At 43.8% G+C, this 19,803-nt stretch overlaps 2 protein-coding genes across 4 annotated transcripts in view; one reads left to right on the top strand and one right to left on the bottom strand.

The window, feature by feature from the left end:
• The window catches only part of ADAM17 (ADAM metallopeptidase domain 17), a 57,946-nt gene that overhangs the window by 2,548 nt on the left and 35,595 nt on the right, over nucleotides 1-19,803 (bottom strand). Inside the window, exon 13 of one of the 3 annotated variants that reach the window (XM_087702720.1) lies at nucleotides 16,509-17,063. The exons of 1 other annotated variant lie outside the window; for it this stretch is intronic. In XM_087702720.1, coding sequence (XP_087558846.1) covers nucleotides 16,716-17,063 — 348 coding nt within the window. In that variant the 3' untranslated portion in view covers nucleotides 16,509-16,715. Of the gene's footprint in view, nucleotides 1-16,508; nucleotides 17,064-19,803 lie in introns of those variants that run through there. One more of the 3 variants, XM_087702718.1, reaches the window with a different exon arrangement.
• On the top strand, nucleotides 3,129-14,271 carry IAH1 (isoamyl acetate hydrolyzing esterase 1 (putative)). The gene is made up of 6 exons (XM_087702728.1): nucleotides 3,129-3,243; nucleotides 8,140-8,192; nucleotides 9,131-9,279; nucleotides 10,714-10,875; nucleotides 12,502-12,623; nucleotides 14,017-14,271. Exons 1-6 carry the CDS (start codon nucleotides 3,148-3,150, stop codon nucleotides 14,206-14,208), a joined length of 774 nt encoding a protein of 257 aa, XP_087558854.1. The 5' UTR covers nucleotides 3,129-3,147; the 3' UTR covers nucleotides 14,209-14,271.

Here is a 19,803-nt window from a genome sequence, read left to right as displayed (position 1 = left end):
TTCCCTGGATTTGTTTCTCTCCATATATCCTGTAAACAGGTTTCTCGGCCATTTTAAAGAAAGCCTTTGGTAAAGTCTTCATTTCCCCCCTGATTTGCTACTTCTGTAGTCAAGTTTTGTGGTTCCACCACAAAACCGCGGACGACAAAATCGCGCTCGACGAAAGCGCGTACGTGATGTCATCACAGCGCGACGAAAACATCGCAGTGATCGATAAATGTAAAAATAAAGCGAAAACCTTACCCTAACCCCCCCAAACCTAACCCTAAACCTAACCCTTAACCTAACCCTAAATGTAACCCTAAACCTAACCCTTAACCTAACGCTAAACCTAACGCTAACCCTTAACCTAACGCTAAACGTAACCGTAACGCTCTAAACCTAACCCTAACCCTTAACCTAACCCTAACCCTAACCCTTACCTTTATGTGAATCGGCTTGCTTTAATTTTATTTTTATTTCAATTTTTAATTTTTTTCGTCGCGCTGTGATGACGTCAAATGCACGCTTTTGTGGACCGCGGTTTTGACGGGTCACGGAGTTTTGTATCTAAAATCACATTAAAATCTCCTACCACATAGATATTTTCATATTCCGTATCCATTACTTTCTTTTGGAGTTTTTTTAATAGAATTCTTCTTGTTTATTATTTGGCGCATATATTGCTATCAACAGTATCTGTCTTTAGTTTATCTCTACCTCCACCATCAGGATTCTTCCTTCTTCATCTGTGTATATCTGTTTAGAATTTATTTTCCTTAATATATAAAGGTGCCCCTCTTTATTTTGTGCTAATGAGGAGTATAATTTCTCAATTTTTGGACATTCCAATAATTTATTGTGCTGTTTTCTAATATGCATTTCTTGTAGGCAGATTATATCTAATTTTAACTTTTGGAATTGTGACAATGGCAACCATTTTAATTTTAACTTTTTACTTTTTTAAAATGTATTTGTTGTAAGCCGCCCCGGAGTCCTTCGGGATTGGGCGGCCTATAAATTCATTAAATCTAATCTAATCTACTCCCAGAGTTTTACCTATTTTCCAATATTGTGAGAAATGTTAAGTACAAAATCGTTTGGATCCTTTTGGTAGAATCAGAGGATAGCAATAGCAATAGCAGTTAGACTTATATACCGCTTCATAGGGCTTTCGGCCCCCTCTAAGCAGTTTACAGAGTCAGCATATCGCCCCCAACAACAATCCGGGTCCTCATTTCACCCACCTCGGAAGGATGGAAGGCTGAGTCAACCTTGAGCCGGTGAGATTTGAACAGCCGAACTGCAGATAGCAGTCAGCAGAAGTGGCCTGCAGTACTGCATTTAACCACTGCGCCACCTCGGCTCTATGAGGATGAGCTCATAAGAAAAATACCATAGAAAAAAATGCTGGCTGGGGAATTCTGGGAGTTGAAGTCCAGACATCTTCAAGTGGCCAAGGTTGAGAAACACTGATCTAATCTAATCTACTCAAGAGTTTTACCTATTTTTCCAATATTGTGACAAATGTTAAGTACAAAATCTTTTGGATCCTTTTGGTAGAATCAGAGAATGAGCTCATAAGAAAAATACCATAGAAAAAAATGCTGGCTGGGGAACTCTGGGAGTTGAAGTCCACACGTCTTCAAGTGGCCAAGGATGGAGACCCCCTGCTCTAGGCCACCAGACCACTCCCCAAGACCCCCCCATAGAAATCAAAAAGGCATTAAAAAAAACCCCACTCTACTCTCAAACTCCCATTTTGTCAGCTGTCCCAGAATGGCACATTGTGGCTTCTGTTCATCGATAAACTTTCCTTCCAATCGGCCTCCATTTTGTTTCCAGCGCCCTTTTTCCCCCTCAGCTTTGGAAGTCAACCAGATGGATTTTCAAAGCCCGGAAACCAACCTACAAGCTTGGAGAACCAACCTCCACCCTCATTTAGCACCCAAGCGACAGATAATCGCCACTATCGCAAACACAAAATCCTTTTATCCCGGCTCCCACCATCCTGTCAGAAGCTGTCCTTCCATTCCCTCCCTTCCTCCCCCACACACACCCACCACAACTGATGAAGCTTCTTGGGTGAGAAACAGAAGTCCGGCTGCCTTTGGAAGGAGCCAAAAAAGTACTTTCGAGACAACTATGGCTAAGACTCTCCACAGACCTCCTTCCACGTAAACCTGAGCCTTAATATTAGGCGCAACGATTGGGCTGCTTCTCTCCCTTTTGATGCCTTTCATGCAAGGGCTCTCCAATCTTGGGCTGCTTTAAGCCTGGAGGACTTCAACTCCCAGAATCCCCCAGCCAGCTTTGCTTCAACTCCCAGAGCTTTGCTGGCTGAGGAATTCTGGGAGTTGAAGTCCTCCAGGCTTAAAATGGCCCAAGATCGGAGAGCCCTGCTCTATAGTTGGCAAAAAGTTGTGATTTTTTTTTTGTGTGTGAAAATTGGAAGAATTTATTTATTTATATTTATTTATAAGGTTTGTATGCAGCCCACTCTCGAGAGACTCACGGCGGCTTAAAGATAAAGAATTGTGAAATTTGTGGGGGAAAAATTGAATAATAGTGAAATTTGTGGAAAAAAATTGAAAAATAGTGAAATTTGTGGGGGGGGATTTGAAAAATAGGGAAATTTGAGGGGAAAAAATTGAAAAATGGTGAAATTTGTGGGGGGGAATTGAAAAATAGTGAAATTTGTGGAAAAAATTTGAAAAATAGTGAAATTTGTGGGGAGGAAATTTGAAAAATAGTGAAATTTGAGGGGGGAAAATGGAAAAACAGTGAAATTTGTGGGGGGGAAAATGTGAAATTTGTGGTTGTTTCCCCCCCACCGGCCTCTTGTGTCTCCTTGGCGAAAGGAGCTTTTTAATTCTCTGAATCAGGCAGTTCGCTGGGGGGGAGGGACGCAGAAAAGAACGAAAGGGCTGAAGGAGGACCGAAATTGTCCTTGATCTGTCGGGGACTCCCCAGTCTGCGAAGGGCGAGGCTGCGAAGGCCTGGCTAACTGTGCAAAACGGATCCCTGAAAAGAGGAGATCGGGCCTCTCCGATCGGCCTTCGGAGACCCGAGTCTCCTTTTGAGGCCTTTCCATCACTCTCCGCCTCAGCGCAGCGCGCACACGGTTGGAGCTGCAGCCGCTTGTGCAAAAAAAAACAACCCGAACGCATGGCTTCATCGGAAGCGGCGGCGGCGGCGGCAGCGGCTGCCCGGGGGCTCCTCCTGCTGCCTCGGATCGTGCTTTTCGGGGACTCCATTACGGAGGTACCTTAGGGTGGTGGTGGTGGTGGTGGTGAGCGGGACAAGGCCCCGAAACAGACGCAAAAGGCCCTACTCCCTCTCCCATCCCCGCCTCCGATAGATGGTCACACGTCTCGCTTTTTATTCTACTTCTTCTCCTTTTTTCCTCTTAGTTAATTGCTTCCATTCCCCCCCGCCCCCCCCCCCCGGAAGCGTCTTGGAGGCTATAGGGCCGGGGTCTCCAACCGTAGCCATTGGAAGACTAGTGGACTTCAATTCCCAGAATTCCTCAGCCAGCGCAGGCGTCTTGGAGGCTATAGGGCCGGGGTCTCCAACCGTGGCCATTGGAAGACTAGTGGACTTCAACTTCCAGAATTCCTCAGCCAGCTTTGCTGGCTGAGGAATTCTGGGAGTTGAAGTCCACAAGTCTTCCAATGGCCACGGTTGGAGACCCCTTGCTATAGGGCACTGCACACCAGAACAGCTTTGCTGGCTGAGGAATTCTGGGAGTTGAAGTCCACGAGTCTTCCAATGGCCAAGGTTGGAGACCCCTTGCTATAGGGCACTGCACACCAGAACAACTTTGTTGCTTGTATCCTTCCGATTTATATTGACATTGATGGTTTCCTGATTGCTTATTTGTACCCTATGACTATCATTAAGTGTTATACCTTATGATTCTTGACCAATGTATCTTGTCTTTTTTTTTTATTAAACGTTTTAATGAGTTTTACAATTATATACCTTTCCCCTTCCCTCCCCCCCCAATCCCACATCTCCTGCCCCCCCCCCCCCAACCTCCCAGAGCAAATACAGGGTATAAACATTTAGCAACCATACACTAAAATAAACTACCTAACTTTAGCATCGTCCCTCGCTTGTACTTTAACTCCACTTTTGTAAAGCTAACTTTAGATAAGTTGTAACGTTCGTCCGAAATTATTGGTTGGTTCAATCTCTCCCTTTGCTCATCTGTAACTATAGGGATTTCCTCTTTGTCCAAGTATCTATCTATGTCTAAACCTTGTATTTTATCGCCAGTGTACAGTCTTGTATAAAATTCTAAAAAAAGCCTTTTTAATCATATCCGGTTGATAAACTTCTTTACCTTTATATTCTATTTTTTTTCTATAATACGAGATCTTTGTTCTTTCCTCGTCATGTATGCTAACCATCTACCTGGTTTATTTGCATTGCAAAAAGTATTATGTTTAGCATATAGTAAATTAGTAAATTAGTATCTTGTCTTTTTATGGACACTGAGAGCGTGTCCAATCACACTTGGCCAATAAATAAGACTAGTCTAGTCTATTCCTATCCTATACACAAGGACAGCCCCCCCCCCAAATGCCATTACTATGTTAAACAACCAATCCCCAGAACACTGTCAAATTATCTACTAAGACCATATTACTATTATTCTTCTCTTCCTAGTGCCTATCTATCTCTTTCCACTTAGGACTATAACCATGTTGCTTGTATCTTTACAATTTATACTGTTCCATTTGTTTCCTAGTATCATTTGATTGCTTATTAGTAACCTATGACTATCACCGTGTTGTATCTTAATGGTTCTTGATGAATGTATTCTATTTTATTTTTCTCTATGTACATCGAAAACATATGCACCAAAGAAAAATTCCTTGTGTGTCCAATCGTACTTGGCCAATGAAGAATTCTATTTTTCTACCCAAGAAGCTTTCTCTTAGAAAAAAAATTCTACTTAATGTTTTCCCCCCCCCTCTTCTTAGGTAGAAATTCACCAGGTGGAGTTTTCTTTTGAGCTGCTCAAAGAGGCTTGGGGGTTGGGGGAAGACTTTGCTTAACATGGATTCTGCCCAGCTTTTAAGGAGTAGCTTTTGAGTTGGGAGGGGGGCACGGCTGCCACTTGGAGTTGCTAGTCTAATGCAATCACAGCTGGTTTCCTGGCTTGGAGCCGAGCTAAAAATAGCGAGAAAGAAGAGATGATTGCATCTGACTTAAAATATAAGGAGATAGGAGAAGTTTGGAAATGGGCTTCCTCTCTGTACCAAGCCCCAATCATCAACTTGAATTGATTGCATTGAAAATACAATGGCTGAAATTGAAAATACAGCCAGGAAGTGTCAGTAATTTTGCTGAAATAGTTGGGAAAGTCAAAAATGACCCCTGATCTGGCCTGCCTCTCAAGATTTTCATGCTTAATCTGAAATGTCAAGACTGGATTATTATTATTATTTCTTAATCCATCTTAAAATAGTCCTTAGAATGTGGGAACAGGTGAAGGAATCTCTCTTTCCTTCAGGATTCCAGCTGGGACTTTCAGCCCATGTCTGTTTTGCCCTTAAACAGAAGTTGCCCATAATGATCTAAGGGCCTAATCCACCCCTATTTCATAATAGTCTGTGAGAATAGCGCATTTGATATATCCATACATAAATGACGTCCTTTACACATTGCTTTTTCATTCAGTCAGAATACTTGTAGGTAGTCAGATTGCAGAAAACCTTAATATGCCCTATGGAGGTTTCTTGTCATCCATGTCAAATGTGCTTTTTCAAGAGGCAACTAACAGAACTTCCTTGTATGGGTTTTTTTTGGGGGGGGGGGAAATGTTTCACTTCTTATTCAAGAAGCTTCTTCAGCTCTGAGAAGTGAAATCTTCAAAGTCCAGTTGCCTCTTGAAAAAGCACCTTTGGGACTTAATATAGATTGATATTTTTAACCTCTTTATTTTGGTTACACGCTATATCCAGTGGTCTCAATAAAAACACCTGGTACTGAAAGATTCCCAACCAACTCTTTTGATCAGATACAATAGACCAGTGTTTCTCAACCTTGGCCACTTGAAGATGTCTGGACTTCAACTCCCAGAATTCCCCAGCCAGCGAATGCTGGCTGGGGAATTCTGGGAGTTGAAGTCCAGACATCTTCAAGTGACCAAGGTTGAGAAACACTGCAATAGACTATCTGTTTTATACAGATAGTCCTTGATTACAACCACAACTGGGATCAGAATTTCATCATAAGTCAGTGTGGTCATAAAGTGAGTCATTGTGTAACTGGATGTGATTATACAGCCATTTTTAGCACAGTTGTTAAGCAAATCGTGGCAGTTGTCAACTAAAACATACGGTCCTGAAACAGATCTAGCTTCCCAATTGCTGCTCTTTGTAGTGTGGGAAGTTATCATCCAGCCCTCTCCCAGAAAAATGAAATATCCTAGGAAATATTGAAAAGGCAGAATATTTCTCTGGATGTGAAAAGAAACATGTTTCAAAAGACAGAATAGTCGCCTGTAGCTTTCTGCCCATCCCCAGCTAATGGGCCATTAAGATGGCCAGGCTAGTCCACTTTACATAATAAAGACTTCTCCTCACTGCAGCTGTAGGGGGAAGGGATATTACTCAACTGACCACAAGGCAACTGAGAACTCATCACAGCCTAGAGAGTAGCCCCCTGCATGGCACCATGGGAGTCTGACAACCAATCAGAATACATTTCTTACACAGGAACAGGAAACAGAGGTGGGACTAAACAGGGTATAAAAAGCCTAGCAAGCCCCTCCCTCAGCCCTTCTCTTCTCCACCAACATAGAAGCATGTGGTCACCTTTTCTGTTCATGGCTCAAGCCATGTGGTCCTGTCCACCATTAAAACCATCTTTCCAAGCAGCCTCCATGTCTCCAGTGTCTTTTTCCCCACTTGGAGCCGAACCCAGAAGGACATTTCTTTCAACAGTAGGAAACAGGCCGGGAACTACAAATTACAATCATATGACTGTAGGGGTGATGCAATGGCCATAAGTATGAGGACACTTGCAAACCACTCTTTCCAAGATTGTTGTAATTTTAAACTGCCCTTGAATGACTATAAGTACAGGATTACTTGCACAGTACAAGACTACATTATTACATACATGCACCCCCAACAGTGTTTCAAATAACATCCACTTCAAGGTAAAGTTGAAGAGATTGACCCAAGGGCCGAATCCCACATCTCCACCACAACATTTCTTACATGTGTACTTAGCCCTGCTCACATGGAGGAGGATGGTGATGGCTTCCAGTGTTCCTGTGAACAGAGGAAGCACTTCTCTGAATAGACATGGGGTTTTGTAGTCCTCGATTCTGTACTGGGAACCCTGGCAATACATGAAGGCTGGTGGTTTTTCTGTTTTGTTTCAAAGTATTATCAGTGTACGCCCTATTCTGCCTTGCAGGTATTTTGTCACTCTTCAAAGTAAATCATTCATAAAGATGTCTGGTGTGCATTGGCTTTTACTGATGGAGAAATTACTCAGGTGTTAACCAGGTATGGGGCTGTCAAAACCTGACACCAGAGAGTTTTCTGTGCTTCTTTACTGCCATCTTCTGGTAGCCCTAAATTTGGTACTTGTACTTGATTGCCATGACCCGTCAAAACCGCGCTCGACTAAGCCGCGCCCGATTAAACCGCGTCGCTGACGTCATCAACAGGGCGACAACAGGCAGCGCGGAGAAAGAAGGGTGCTTTAAATAGCGCTTTGAAAGCAAACCGATTCAACTTAAGGTAAGGGTTAGGTTTAGGGTTAGCTTTAGGGTTAGGTTAAGGGTTAGGGTTAGGTTTAGGGTTAGGTTAAGGGTTAGGTTTAGGGTTAGGTTAAGGTTTAGGGTTAGGTTAAGGGTTAGGTTAAGGGTTAGGGTTAGGTTTAGGGGTTAATTTTAGGTTTAGGGTTTACAGCGTGCTTCTGTCTCCGCGCTGTTGTCGCCCTGTTGATGACGTCAGCTACGCGGTTTAGTCGAGCGCGGTTTTGTGGTGGAACCCTTGATTGCAGTGAGTCACTTGTGTAATGATGCTTAAAATATACAATAATGTTGGAGGCTCTAGGCATGACTGTAAGAATTAGTACATTTATTGGGGTCTCTGCATTTACACAAATTGTTAATTGTCTTTCTTCTAGTTTTCCTTCCAAGATAAGGGATGGGGCGCATCACTTGCTAATAGATTAGCTAGGTAAGAAATACTAGCGTTGTGTTTATTAGTCTTACCTCCCATCTTGGCGGTTGTTTTGTCACATTGAGAGGAAACCCACCGCCAGAATGTTTCAAATGATAGTTCTCTCCAGGCTGCGTTCTTGATGACGTTCTCATCTGGCACATAGGAAATTATAAGAGATCACAGTGAAATTAATATTTCTCTTCATGCAAATGGTATACTCCTTCCTTTTTCTTTTTTGCTGTTATTAATCTAACCGTGTTTGATGGCTCCTTTGGCATCCCACCCACACTTTGTTGTCGATGAGTTGCCAGCCTCACCATGAAATCAACTGCGTGGCAGGGCAAAACACACTTTTTATTGAGATTGCGGTGGATCTCAATACAGAGGTGGTCTGCCTAAGCCACTTCTGAATGGGATCTCATTCCTTTGGACTTAAACAGTGTTCCCTCCCCTTTTGCCTCGCCAACAATTCCTGCATATCTTCCTCCAGGTGGTCTCCCTTATAGTCTACAATTGTGTTCTCCCACCAATTTTTAAACAATTTCTAAAAGCTCTACTTTACCGCTTCGAATTTATAATGCCGAGTAATGCCTGGAAATTGATTAAAAACATAAAGATAATGATTGTTCTGCATGCTAAATAAGATTTGACAATAAGAAAACGTGTAAGAAGTCTGGGTAGAAATAATGAAAGATAACAAAAAGCTTCTTTTCAACATGGAGTATAGTACATTATGGAGAGGAGAGGAAGTCAGATTCCTGCTAAGTACTGAACCAATTTGACTGGTAGTAGGTATCAGTGAATTCTTTGGGACTAAAACTCTGAATAACTCATATGGAATACACTACTGAATAATTCTCTGACCAATCTTTACCATTTCAAGATGTAGATTTACTACATAATGAGACACAGAGAGAGAAACACATTTTATTTTATATGTGTACTCTTTTTAGAAAATGTGACGTCTTGAATCGTGGACTCTCTGGCTACAATACTAGGTGGGCTAAAATTGTTCTTCCAAGATTAATCAACAAAGACCATAATGCTGAAAACATCCTGGCGGTAACTGTCTTCTTCGGGGCAAATGACAGCGCTTTGAAAGGTATAGAACATTTTGATTCTTCATCCTACTCTTCTAAACCGCCTCCTGCCGATTACCTCCCATAGACCGATTAGATCTCACAGGTTAGGCCTCCTCCGGATCCCATCTGCCAGCCAGTGTCGGCTGGCGACTCCCCGGGGGAGAGTGTTGCAGCTCCAGCCCTCTGGAACGACCTCCCCGTGGAGATCCGGACCCTTACTACCCTCCCGGCCTTCCGCAAAGCCGTTAAGTCCTGGCTGCTCCAGCAGGCCGGGGGGCTTTCGAAATATCCAGCCCCTCGGAAATTGTGACTGTTGTATATTTTAATATGTTGTCTTGTGTATTATCCCCCTCCCTTGTTTTATTGTAAGCCGCCCGGAGTCCTTCGGGAGTGGGCGGCATACAAGCTCAATAAAACAAACAAACAAACAAACAATAATTTGATGTTTTGTTAGGCTGGGTTTGAAAAGCATGTTACTTCAACTATTTTAAAGTTGTCACACACTGATCCAGATACGTTTAATCAACAGACATGCCAATCCCTTTCATGGGTTGTGGCAAAACGCAAAAGGGTGCGTCAGACTGTTGTGGTAATGGGATACCATGCAGTGGTGGGATTCAAAATATTTACTACCTGTTCTGTGGGCATGGCTTGGTGGGTGTGGCAGGGGAAGGTTACTGAAAAATCCTCATTCCCTCCCCATCAGCTGGGACTCAGGAGGCAGAGAGTAGATGGGGCCGGGGCCGGTCAGAGGTGGTATTTACCGTTTCTCCAAACTACTCAAAATTTCCGCTACCGGTTCTCCAGAACTGGTCAGAATCCGCTGAATACCACCTCTGATACAATGGCTTGCTTGAATTTCAACAAAGGCTTTTAGAGTGTGTGTTACTGAGATGCTCTTTCATTGCTTCCCAGGCTGCTGAATCAGCATTCTTGGGGTGACCCGACAAATGCGCGCCCACTAAAGGCTGCCGACAAAACCGTGCCCACAAAAGCACGATTAGGGTTTTTAGATTAGGATTAGGGTTAGGGTAAGGGTTAGGGTTGTTAATGTTGTTTTCACGTTTTGGTGTTGTTTGCTGATGACGCGCTTTTGTCGGCGCGCATTTGTCGGTGAACCCATTCTTGGTATCCAGGGCTGTATAGCTGAGCCCGCAGCTGACTGCATTTTCCTTCAAAAAGTCCATGCTGGGAGGGGCCAGCGTCTTTCAAGGAAACAGCAAAACCATTGTCTTTCTCAGTGTTCATCGTGCCTCATTGATTTTGTAGCACTTTCTTTGCTTTGTGAAAATGTATTTAGGAAGGCAGCTTTTTGCTTTCCCCACCACCCCCCAATCCCAATTTTTCTCAACTGTGCTCCCTTTTCCCAGCTTGAGAAGGGCTGTGTAAGGAACAAAACCTGAGCAGAGCACAACTACTACTAGAAAGTTAACTCCTGTTATCTTGTTACACAGATGAGAACCCGAGGCAGCACGTTCCACTGGAGGAATATGCTGACAATTTGAAAAGTATGATAAGCTACCTCAACTCGGTGGACATATCCAAACGGGACATTATATTAGTGACCCCACCACCCCTCCATGAAGCTAGTTGGGAAAAAGAGTGTGTGGCTAAAGGTGAGGATTTTTTTTTTTAAATTTCTACTTGAATAGAATTGGCAAACTTTCCTTGCACGATTTATTCCGTGTTCTACCTAGTTAAGTTATACCAGGAATGGAACATTCGGCCTAGTCTTTTTCCATTAGTTCTGCCAAATTTATCCTATTCATCTCTTTTTTTTATTTTTTGCAAAATGAACTGACCGTTGGTATGGTTTATTTATTTCCATCTTAAAATTGGAACCAGAGTATACAACTGTATGAAAATAGCTTTAAAAAAAACAACGAAAACAACGTAGTAGCTCAAAATCATCTCCAGCGAAGCTATGAGGGCAAAATTTAGCTTCTAAGCTTTACTGGATGTGAAATTGTGATCAGCAAAGGGATTCTCTGTACTCAACAGTGGTTCTACGCTATACTTATATTTATATTGAGTCTTGTCTGTTCCGATAGCTCTTGCTGGGAAAAAGAAAAATGGGTACCAGATTTAATTTGGTTAGCAAAATGTCTGGATGTTTTTGGATTGTAATGTCACCACAGAATCCAGTTAAGGCAGGACTCCTGGTATTGGAGAACTGTTACATAACTTGGTTTTTCATTCATATATGGCACATTCAACCCCCCCTTCCGTTATGAATTCATATGCAAAAATTCAAAATACAGCAAGTGAGCAAGGAAGAATGCACAGAGCCTGGATTTCAGAATCCATTTCAGCCTCTTTAGCAGCAATGGCCAGAGGCCATGTTTGTTTCCTCCTCTGTAATAAAGTAATGAGTTTCTTCTGTATAAATATACTTCAGCTCAGTGCTCATGTTACATCTCTTTGTCTATGTGTGCAGTGGGAAGCAGAGGGCGGGCTGAGTACACGCTGCACTAAGTCACATGATCGCAGTAGGATGGAGGTGGGTCTAGGCTGGCCCAATCACAGTTTTCCAATTCATTATCCAGCTGCCTCTCCTGGAAGGATGCATTTGTGGCCGCTAGTTGGAACCATCCCATTTTCACCTTCCATCTTCTGTGACATTTCTCCTAACGCTTAATTTTATTTCCATTTTATTAGGGTTTTGGAAGGATATCCAAGAACAATTCTGATTTTTACATGCTTTCGTTCCAACAGATCAATAGATTGGAAGTAATGAGAATAGCAAAAATTAACTCTGGATCTAAATTAAACCAAGCTTTAAATTCCAAACGTTGCCCATGTCAACATCTGGGTGGGACAGGAGCCAGAGACATATGAGTTCCTCCATGAAGAAATTATATTGTTATTTGGTTTGTCCACCTTCACCCTCTATCTTAGATAATTACAGGTCTCCCCCTGGATTAGTGATTGTCTTGCTTAGCAATTGTTTTCAGTTGTGACCGTGATTTGTGACCCAATCCCCGCATTTATGACCTTCCAAATCTATAAAGCAAAGGAATGCTGAAGCGCCTTCGTAGTTCCACTTAGCAACCGCTTAGCTTGACAACCAAGTTGCTCATTCCAGTTGAGGGTCGTTAAACGAGGACTACCTTTACGCCGTTAAAGCCTAAGGGTGGTGAGTTGCATCACCTGGATCCATTTCTGATCCATGTTGCTACTCAAAAAGCAAAACCTGAGCTTTTAAGTTTGATATATTTCCCCTCCCCCTCATTCTCCAACAGGTGAAAAATTAAATCGGCTAAATTCTGTCACGGGGGAATACGCGAAGGCTTGTGTGAAAGTAGCTGAAGAATGTGGCGCTGATGTCATCGACCTGTGGACACTTATGCAAAAAGGAGACCAGGTGTGATTTCTTGAGATTGTCATTGCACAGTGTACACAGCAAAGGGAAGCTGATTTCCTTACTGGGTGCACAGTCTCCCTTAGAAGCTCATCATGTTCTATTTTGCAGACTGGCAAATTAGTTGAACAATGATTAACACAGGTAGTCCTCAGGGTTCACCGACAAAACCGAGCTCGACTAAACCACACCCGACTAAACCGCGTCGGTGATGTCATCAACAGGGCGACAACAGCGCGGAGACAGAAGCACGCTGTAAACCCTAAACCTAAAATTAACCCCTAAACCTAAACCTAACCCCCCTAAACCTAACCCTTAACCTAACCCTAAACCTAATCCTAACCCTTAACCTAACCCTAAACCTAATCCTAACCCTTAACCTAACCCTAAACCTAATCCTAACCCTTAACCTAACCCTAACCCTTAACCTAACCCTAAACCTAATCCTAACCCTTAACCTAACCCTAAACCTAATCCTAACCCTTAACCTAACCCTAAACCTAATCCTAACCCTTAACCTAACCCTAACCCTTAACCTAACCCTAAACCTAACCCTAACCCTAACCCTTACCTTAAGTTGAATCGGCTTGCTTTCAAAGCGCTATTTAAAGCGCCCTTCTTTCTCCGCGCTGGCTGTTGTCGCCCTGTTGATGACGTCAGCGACGCGGTTTAGTCGGGCGCGGTTTAGTCGGGCGCGGTTTTGACGGGTCACGGTCCTCAGCTTACAATAATTCATTCAGTGACTATTCAAAATTACAACTGCAGGAAAAGAGTGACTTACCGATCAGCAGTGGATTTCACATTTTGTTACCACTGGTTTGCCATGCACACGCTTTGCACGCCCATGCGCCTCTTCCACTCATGCACCTGGCCTTGGGGGCATGCACTTTGCTTGTGCCCGTGCCTTCTGCGCATGTGCCCGGCCTCAAAAAACATGCCTAAAAAGGACAGCATAGAGCTGGGGTAGGTGGGCAGGCCCATTTCCACCTCTGCTTACGACCGTTTTTCACCCTTATGACCATTGCAGCGTTCCCATGGTCACGCGATCAAAAATCAAATGCTTGGCAACTCACATTTATGACAGTTGCAGTGTCCCGGGGTCACGGGATCACCTCCTGTGACCTTCTGACAAGCCAGGTCAATGGGGAAACCAGGCTTACTTAACAACTGTGTTATTAACAACAACTGCAGTGATTTACGTAAAAAACTCTGGCGGGAAAGGTGGTAAAATGGGGCAAAACTCATTTCACAAATGTCTCACTTAGGAACGGAAATGTTGGGTTCAATTGTGGTCGTGGGTTGAGGACTGCCTGTATTTTTGGCTTAAGTTTCTTTCTGTAAAGTCATCTGAACAATTTACAACAATTTACAATCTTTTGTGAAATCTCTGCTTTAGGACTTCGGCTGTTACCTGTCAGATGGACTCCATTTATCAGAAAAAGGAAATACTTTTCTAGCAAACCAGCTTTGGACACTCCTAGAAAAAAAATTGTCAAGCCTTCCTCGATTGCTTCCCTACTGGCGTGATGTAGATCATCTCTGCCCTGAAGCTACTTTCCTGGGCATCCCCACTGCTAAGAAGCAATAAAAAGAATAACATCCATAGGTTTTGTAGATACAAAATAAAATCTCCTCTTTTTTTCCCCCACAATCGTTGATACCAATTCTTAGGAGAGTATACTGATATGAACCTGCATTCCCAATTATTAGACCTCTGTACATAGTCACACAGAATTGCTGAGTTTTCTAATTTTTGTCATGACCGGCAGAGGTAGGGCAATTTGCCTGTTAAAAATTGCAAAGCACAGTGAATGCTGGCTGGGGAATTCTGGGAGTTGAAGTCCAGACATCTTCAAGTTGCTAAGGTTGAGAAACACTGGGCTAGCCTACAGTTTAGGGATTCTTGCTGATTCTGCCCTATTCAGGTATAACCGGGCCTGATCTTATTTAGCTTTAGGAACCCATCCAGGGTTGACATCTCCAGGGCCTGAAAAACTTGAAGCTTTAATTAACACCAACTAGTTTCGTATTTCAATATATTTTAGAAAATCATTTTATTACGTGGCAATGGGAGCTCTTACTCCTCATACAAAGGTTGGCATCGAATCTCAAAGGTTTAACAGAATATCGGTAAAAATTACCCCAGGGACACAAATTCAAGTAGTGTAACAAATATCCATGGAAAAAAGGAAAAGGTTTGTTAATTAGATGCTACAAAATACAAATTTTTCATCAGTCTTTTTTTTCCCCCCTGATATGTGGACCAGCTCCCGAGCCGTTGTGTGCTATACGGTGAATAACTTTGGACATGATTAGATGTGCAATCGGAAATAATGCTACCCTTTTCATTGTGAGCCAACCGCTTCTACGTGCACTGCCTCAACTCCTGAAATCAGATCCCTTCCGATTTAAAAGGAGAGGGCTGTGCCGTTTCTGCTTTTGCTCCCTCAGCACAAAAAGCCACAATTGGCAGCAATTGGCACTTGGCGGAGATCCGGACGGAGATAAGTCAGTGGCGAAGGAGCCCTGCGTAGCAAGATACTCAAGTCTTTTTCCTCAATTGCACCCACAGCTGTTACTTCCGCAGGGAAGCAAATCAGCTGTAAAAATGCAACGAGGAAATGCGCCACAGCCAAAACAACATGCAGATGCCCTGGATACTGTAGACTGGCATGGTTTGAAATACAGTCCTCTACATTCCTTCCTCACAAAGTGAAATGACAATTATACATTTAAAGCCAGTGTTTCTCAACCTTGGCAACTTGAAGATGTCCGGACTTCAACTCCCAGAATTCCCCCAGCCAGCGAATGCTGGCTGGGGGAATTCTGGGAGTTGAAGTCCGGACATCTTCAGGTTTGCCAAGGTTGAGAAACACTGATTTAAGCTGTTCCGTTTTGCATCAGAAATTAACATCCAGCACGCTGCTAGGGGCATACAAATCTGAAAATAACTGAAAACACTGCTTCTATCTCAATTTGATTTAACTTCTTGTCGGGTTCCGATCAGAACACTGTAATTAAAGCCCCACTATAGTTTATTCGGAAAACATTACTCAGACTCCAAGATTCGCATTGAAGTAATTGGGCTACGATACTCCCTTCAAATTTAGCTGAAATCTCAGCCTTTCCTAATTACCAATTAAATTGAAAGGTTCTCTTCATCTTTCATTAAAAAAAAAATACTGCTTCGCAGCATTCCTGAATTCTTTAATAAAAGACGACTTCATTTATTTGGAAGGTCTATTCTGGAAGGGGGAAAAGAAATCTCCCTTAGCAGCGCTGTTTAATACCAAGAAGGCACGTTATAAAAATACTTAAAGATACGGAAATCCTGGGTCAGAGAGATTATGGCTTGATTCCACCCACTGAAGGGTAGGTTCAATTTGAGAATACCAAAGAGTCAGAATAAACTCAATATATCTGACTTCACTTTTTATGCTTTGAGGCTGGACTCTTTCATACTGATGTCACAGGGGTTCCACCACAAAACCGCGGAGGACAAAAGCGCGCTCGACGAAAGCGCGCATTTGACGTCATCACAGCGCGACGAAAACATCATGCTGTGATCGAAAAATGTAAAAATAAAGCGAAAACCTTACCCTAACCCCCCCAAACCTAACCCTAAACCTAACCCTAAACCTAACCCTTAACCTAACCCTAAATCTAACCCTAAACGTAACCCTTAACCTAACGCTAAACCTAACGCTAACCCTTAACCTAACGCTAAACGTAACCCTAACGCTCTAAACCTAACCCTAACCCTTAACCTAACCCTAACCCTAACCCTTACCTTTATGTGAATCGGCTTGCTTTAATTTTAATTTTATTTCAATTTTTAATTTTTTTCGTCGCGCTGTGATGATGTCAAATGCGCGCTTTCGTCGAGCGCGATTTTGTCCTCCGCGGTTTTGACGGGTCACGGTCACAGGAAGATCATATGGCTAACATCTGCAATTGCTCACTTCCTCGATTTTTTCCCCCCAATATACAAATGCAGACCACACAGAGAGGCAGAGGATATAATGAAATGGCTTGAGATCAACTATCTGAACTTAAATTTTGCGCAGGAGAATCGTCAGCCAAGAAGGCAAGAGACTAGCATTCGGTTTCCTTGCTGTCTACTCTATGTTGGCGCTGCAGTTTGAAAGAGTTTTTCTCGCTCCGGGTGACCGGATGCTCCGTCAGGTCTTCAAACGATTTGGCAGCTGTGCTGTTGTTGGGGAAAGGGTCCTTCTCAAAGCAATCCTCCTCCATGTGGGAGTCTGTGCTTGGATCCTCTTGGATGGTGTCCATTCTTTGGTGATCCAGTTTCGGGGGCGCCGCCGCCACAGACACCGGCACGATGGTCTGCAAAGGCTGGTGCCGACTTGCCGGCGGCACAACGGGGAAAGGCTTGATGATTCTGATGGAGGCCGAATCCATGCTGCTCAACATCTCGGCGTTCTGCAAGAGAACAAGCAGGTCGTACGTTAATCGGAAGAGGATGGCAAAGGTCTTCCTTAACAAGCTTGCTTTGTTACATCATCCGAGCAAAGTGTTTGTCAGGGTTCCAGGTAACCCCCAACGAAAGAAGATTCTGAAGTTTGAAGTTCCTTAAAGTTCCATTTTATTAGAGATTGTCAGCACCTCTTCATTGAGTAATTAGGAAAGAAAACCACGAGACTCCATTGATAGAAATCAAGTGTACTTTTACTAATTATAAATGATTAGAAGCGTAGCAAAGCGAAGACTGATTATTTAGGCGCGAAAGCGAGTGATATATAAAATAACCCATTCCCCACCCCTTGGCATCCCAGTTACAGTCCAATCATAATTCTCCCAAGTGTCAGGTGTGAGATAACTTCAAAAGGCATCACCGAGATGGAATGTCGGTGCCGTTGGCCTTGGCAGGAACCTCCTCCGCATGCGCAGTCCGACAGGCAGCAGAACTCCAGAACCTTCCTCCAGCACAATTAGTAAACCCCTCCCAAATACCATGCCCCCCCTCCCCGTTGCAATGGCAGCCGAAGCAGCAGCAAAGCAGAGGCTGACAGAGATATTATATTGGCACATCTTGAAAAACCCGAATCTGAAAGCTTCCAGGTTTCCCCCACTCAAATGAAAGTCCAAGCTCTTGCCCAGCACCCACATGTCTGTCACATGTCCCAATCAGAAACCATCCCAACTGGAGATGCCTCCCTGTTCTGACCCCCCCCCCTTCATACACCAAAGCACGCCGAGACAAAGATACTTCAAGGATTTAACAACACAGACTAGCCCTTGGCAGCAAGCCAGCACAGACCAGACCTTGGCAGCAAGCCAGCACAGACTAACCTTGGCAGCAAGCCAGCCTGCCAAGCTAGCCACGATAGCTTCTCCAGCTCTAATAAATACGTTGATTCCTGCGACGAGCGTGTGGAAAGTCATTCCTTTTATAGTCTTGAGAGGAGCCTAATGACCACCAGCTGAGTTCAATTATCTCCTGTAACTGCGTAACTGTTCTTTACGCCTATTAGCCCTCCGTTGCCGGGCATCCAGGACCAACTCCCTTGTCTCCTCCCCACTGCTCCAATGCATGACGTCAGGATCACACTCCCTTGTCTCCTCCCCACTGCTCCAAGGCTCAGGCGCCTCCTGGTGGCCAACCAGCCTCTCTGCGCTGTGCTCGGAGTCGGAACCCTGTCCAGGGTCCTCCACATCCTCCAGAGCCGACTCATAGGGCCCCTCGCTGTCGGAGTCTGGTGGCAGCTCCAAGGGCTCCTACAGGGCCACAACACCTCCTAGTGACACTATCGCAGCTGCAGGGCAAGATGTCCTTGACTCTCTGAGAAAGGAATGTTATTATTATATATCTCCCATACTCCATATAATCCCCCCTCCCATTTCCCCAAAGCATTGAATGTGGCAGGCCTGAAGGCCCAATGCAAAAGATGCTCCCAGGCCTGATAGCGTTCACAGAATGCCTGCCTCTAAGGGCCGCTAACACATATCCTGTATATGTGGTAAGAGGGCAAGTCCTGAGAGAATTCTGGCCCCTACACACCTCCGGACTTTTAATAAAAGATGACCATTTAAAAGCTTCGCTACAATGGGCTGTAGGGAAGTTGTATATAGTATGAAACTACTTAATTCCTACAAGGTTACTTTTAAACAGGGAGCTATGATAAAGTTACAACTACCGTAGGATGAATTGAAACTAACATAAGCTAAAATATATTTGAACGAAATTAAGAAAGAACGCCAGTAGCCTATCCTCATGCAGGAAACACAAGGTATTTATGATCTCAAGTAACTCAGAAATGGTAGAGTTCTGAAGTTGTTCTAGATTGAGAATTGGATGAACAAGTTTTTCCTGGAAATAATATCTTTCGGAAACGGATTGGGTTCTTGTAACCCAAGGGTGTCAAACTCGATTTCATTGAGGGCCGCATTAGGGTTGTGTTTGACCTCAGGGGGTGGCGGGGTCAGGGCGGGCACGGCCAGCTCGACGTCCCTTGTGTTGGAGGTACCTGTGGTGGCCCAGGCGGGGCTGGAGGATCCATTCTCTCCAGCATCAAAAGAAAACACAAGGGGGAGCACCAAACCCTCGTCCTCCAGAGAAGCCTCGCCATCCCTCTCAGCCCACACGGAGGACCCCCCAGATGACGGCAAACTGTCCAGAGCCCTCGGCAGCAGAAGGCAAGCGCCCAGCACGGCCCTCCTGAGCTCCTTTTCACTGGCGGAGACACCGCGGACTGGTCCTTTGCTGTTTCCAGGGTAACCCCAGGGACCAGATCTAAGCACCCCAGTCCGCGGGCCTTGAGTTTGACACCCCTGTTGTAAACCCAACTTCGTAGCTTTTTAAAAACATGATTCAAAAACATGACATTATAACTTACATGATTTATTTAAACTTTAAGCTTCCTATCCAATAGAGGTTGACTTTTTTTTGTTCAACTTACTATACATTTTGCAGTTAGCCCTTGAATTAGGACAATTAAATTTGGGAAATTTTGTTGTAACTCATTGCAGGCATAAGTTGAGTTACCACATAACCAGAGATCAATTTTATGATTGTTATGGTGGTCATTAAGTGAACCACCTGTCGTTAAGCAAATCACGTGGTAATAAATCTGGAGCCAGCTTATTCAGTGGGTATTTTTTGATGTAGCAAAAGTCACAAACTGCTATTATGTGATTGTGGGATGCTGCAAGCCAGTTGCTA

Source organism: Thamnophis sirtalis, unplaced genomic scaffold (assembly GCF_051295495.1).
Source record: "Thamnophis sirtalis isolate CommonGarterSnake01/CBP01778 unplaced genomic scaffold, rThaSir2_p1.2 scaffold_16, whole genome shotgun sequence".
In the NCBI taxonomy this organism is placed as follows: domain Eukaryota; kingdom Metazoa; phylum Chordata; class Lepidosauria; order Squamata; family Natricidae; genus Thamnophis; species Thamnophis sirtalis.
Note: the sequence above shows the minus strand (reverse complement) of the source record. Positions and strands in the feature narration are given on the sequence as shown.

What these genes read in the sequence shown, in the direction of transcription:
- IAH1 (XM_087702728.1), top strand. Translation starts at nt 3,148, where the DNA reads ATGGCTTCATCGGAAGCGGCGGCGGCGGCGGCAGCGGCTGCCCGGGGG. An exon ending in TCGGGGACTCCATTACGGAG is followed by an intron (nt 3,244 to 8,139) that starts GTACCTTAGGGT and finishes TCTTTCTTCTAG; the next exon opens with TTTTCCTTCCAAGATAAGGG. An exon ending in AAAAGAGTGTGTGGCTAAAG is followed by an intron (nt 10,876 to 12,501) that starts GTGAGGATTTTT and finishes ATTCTCCAACAG; the next exon opens with GTGAAAAATTAAATCGGCTA.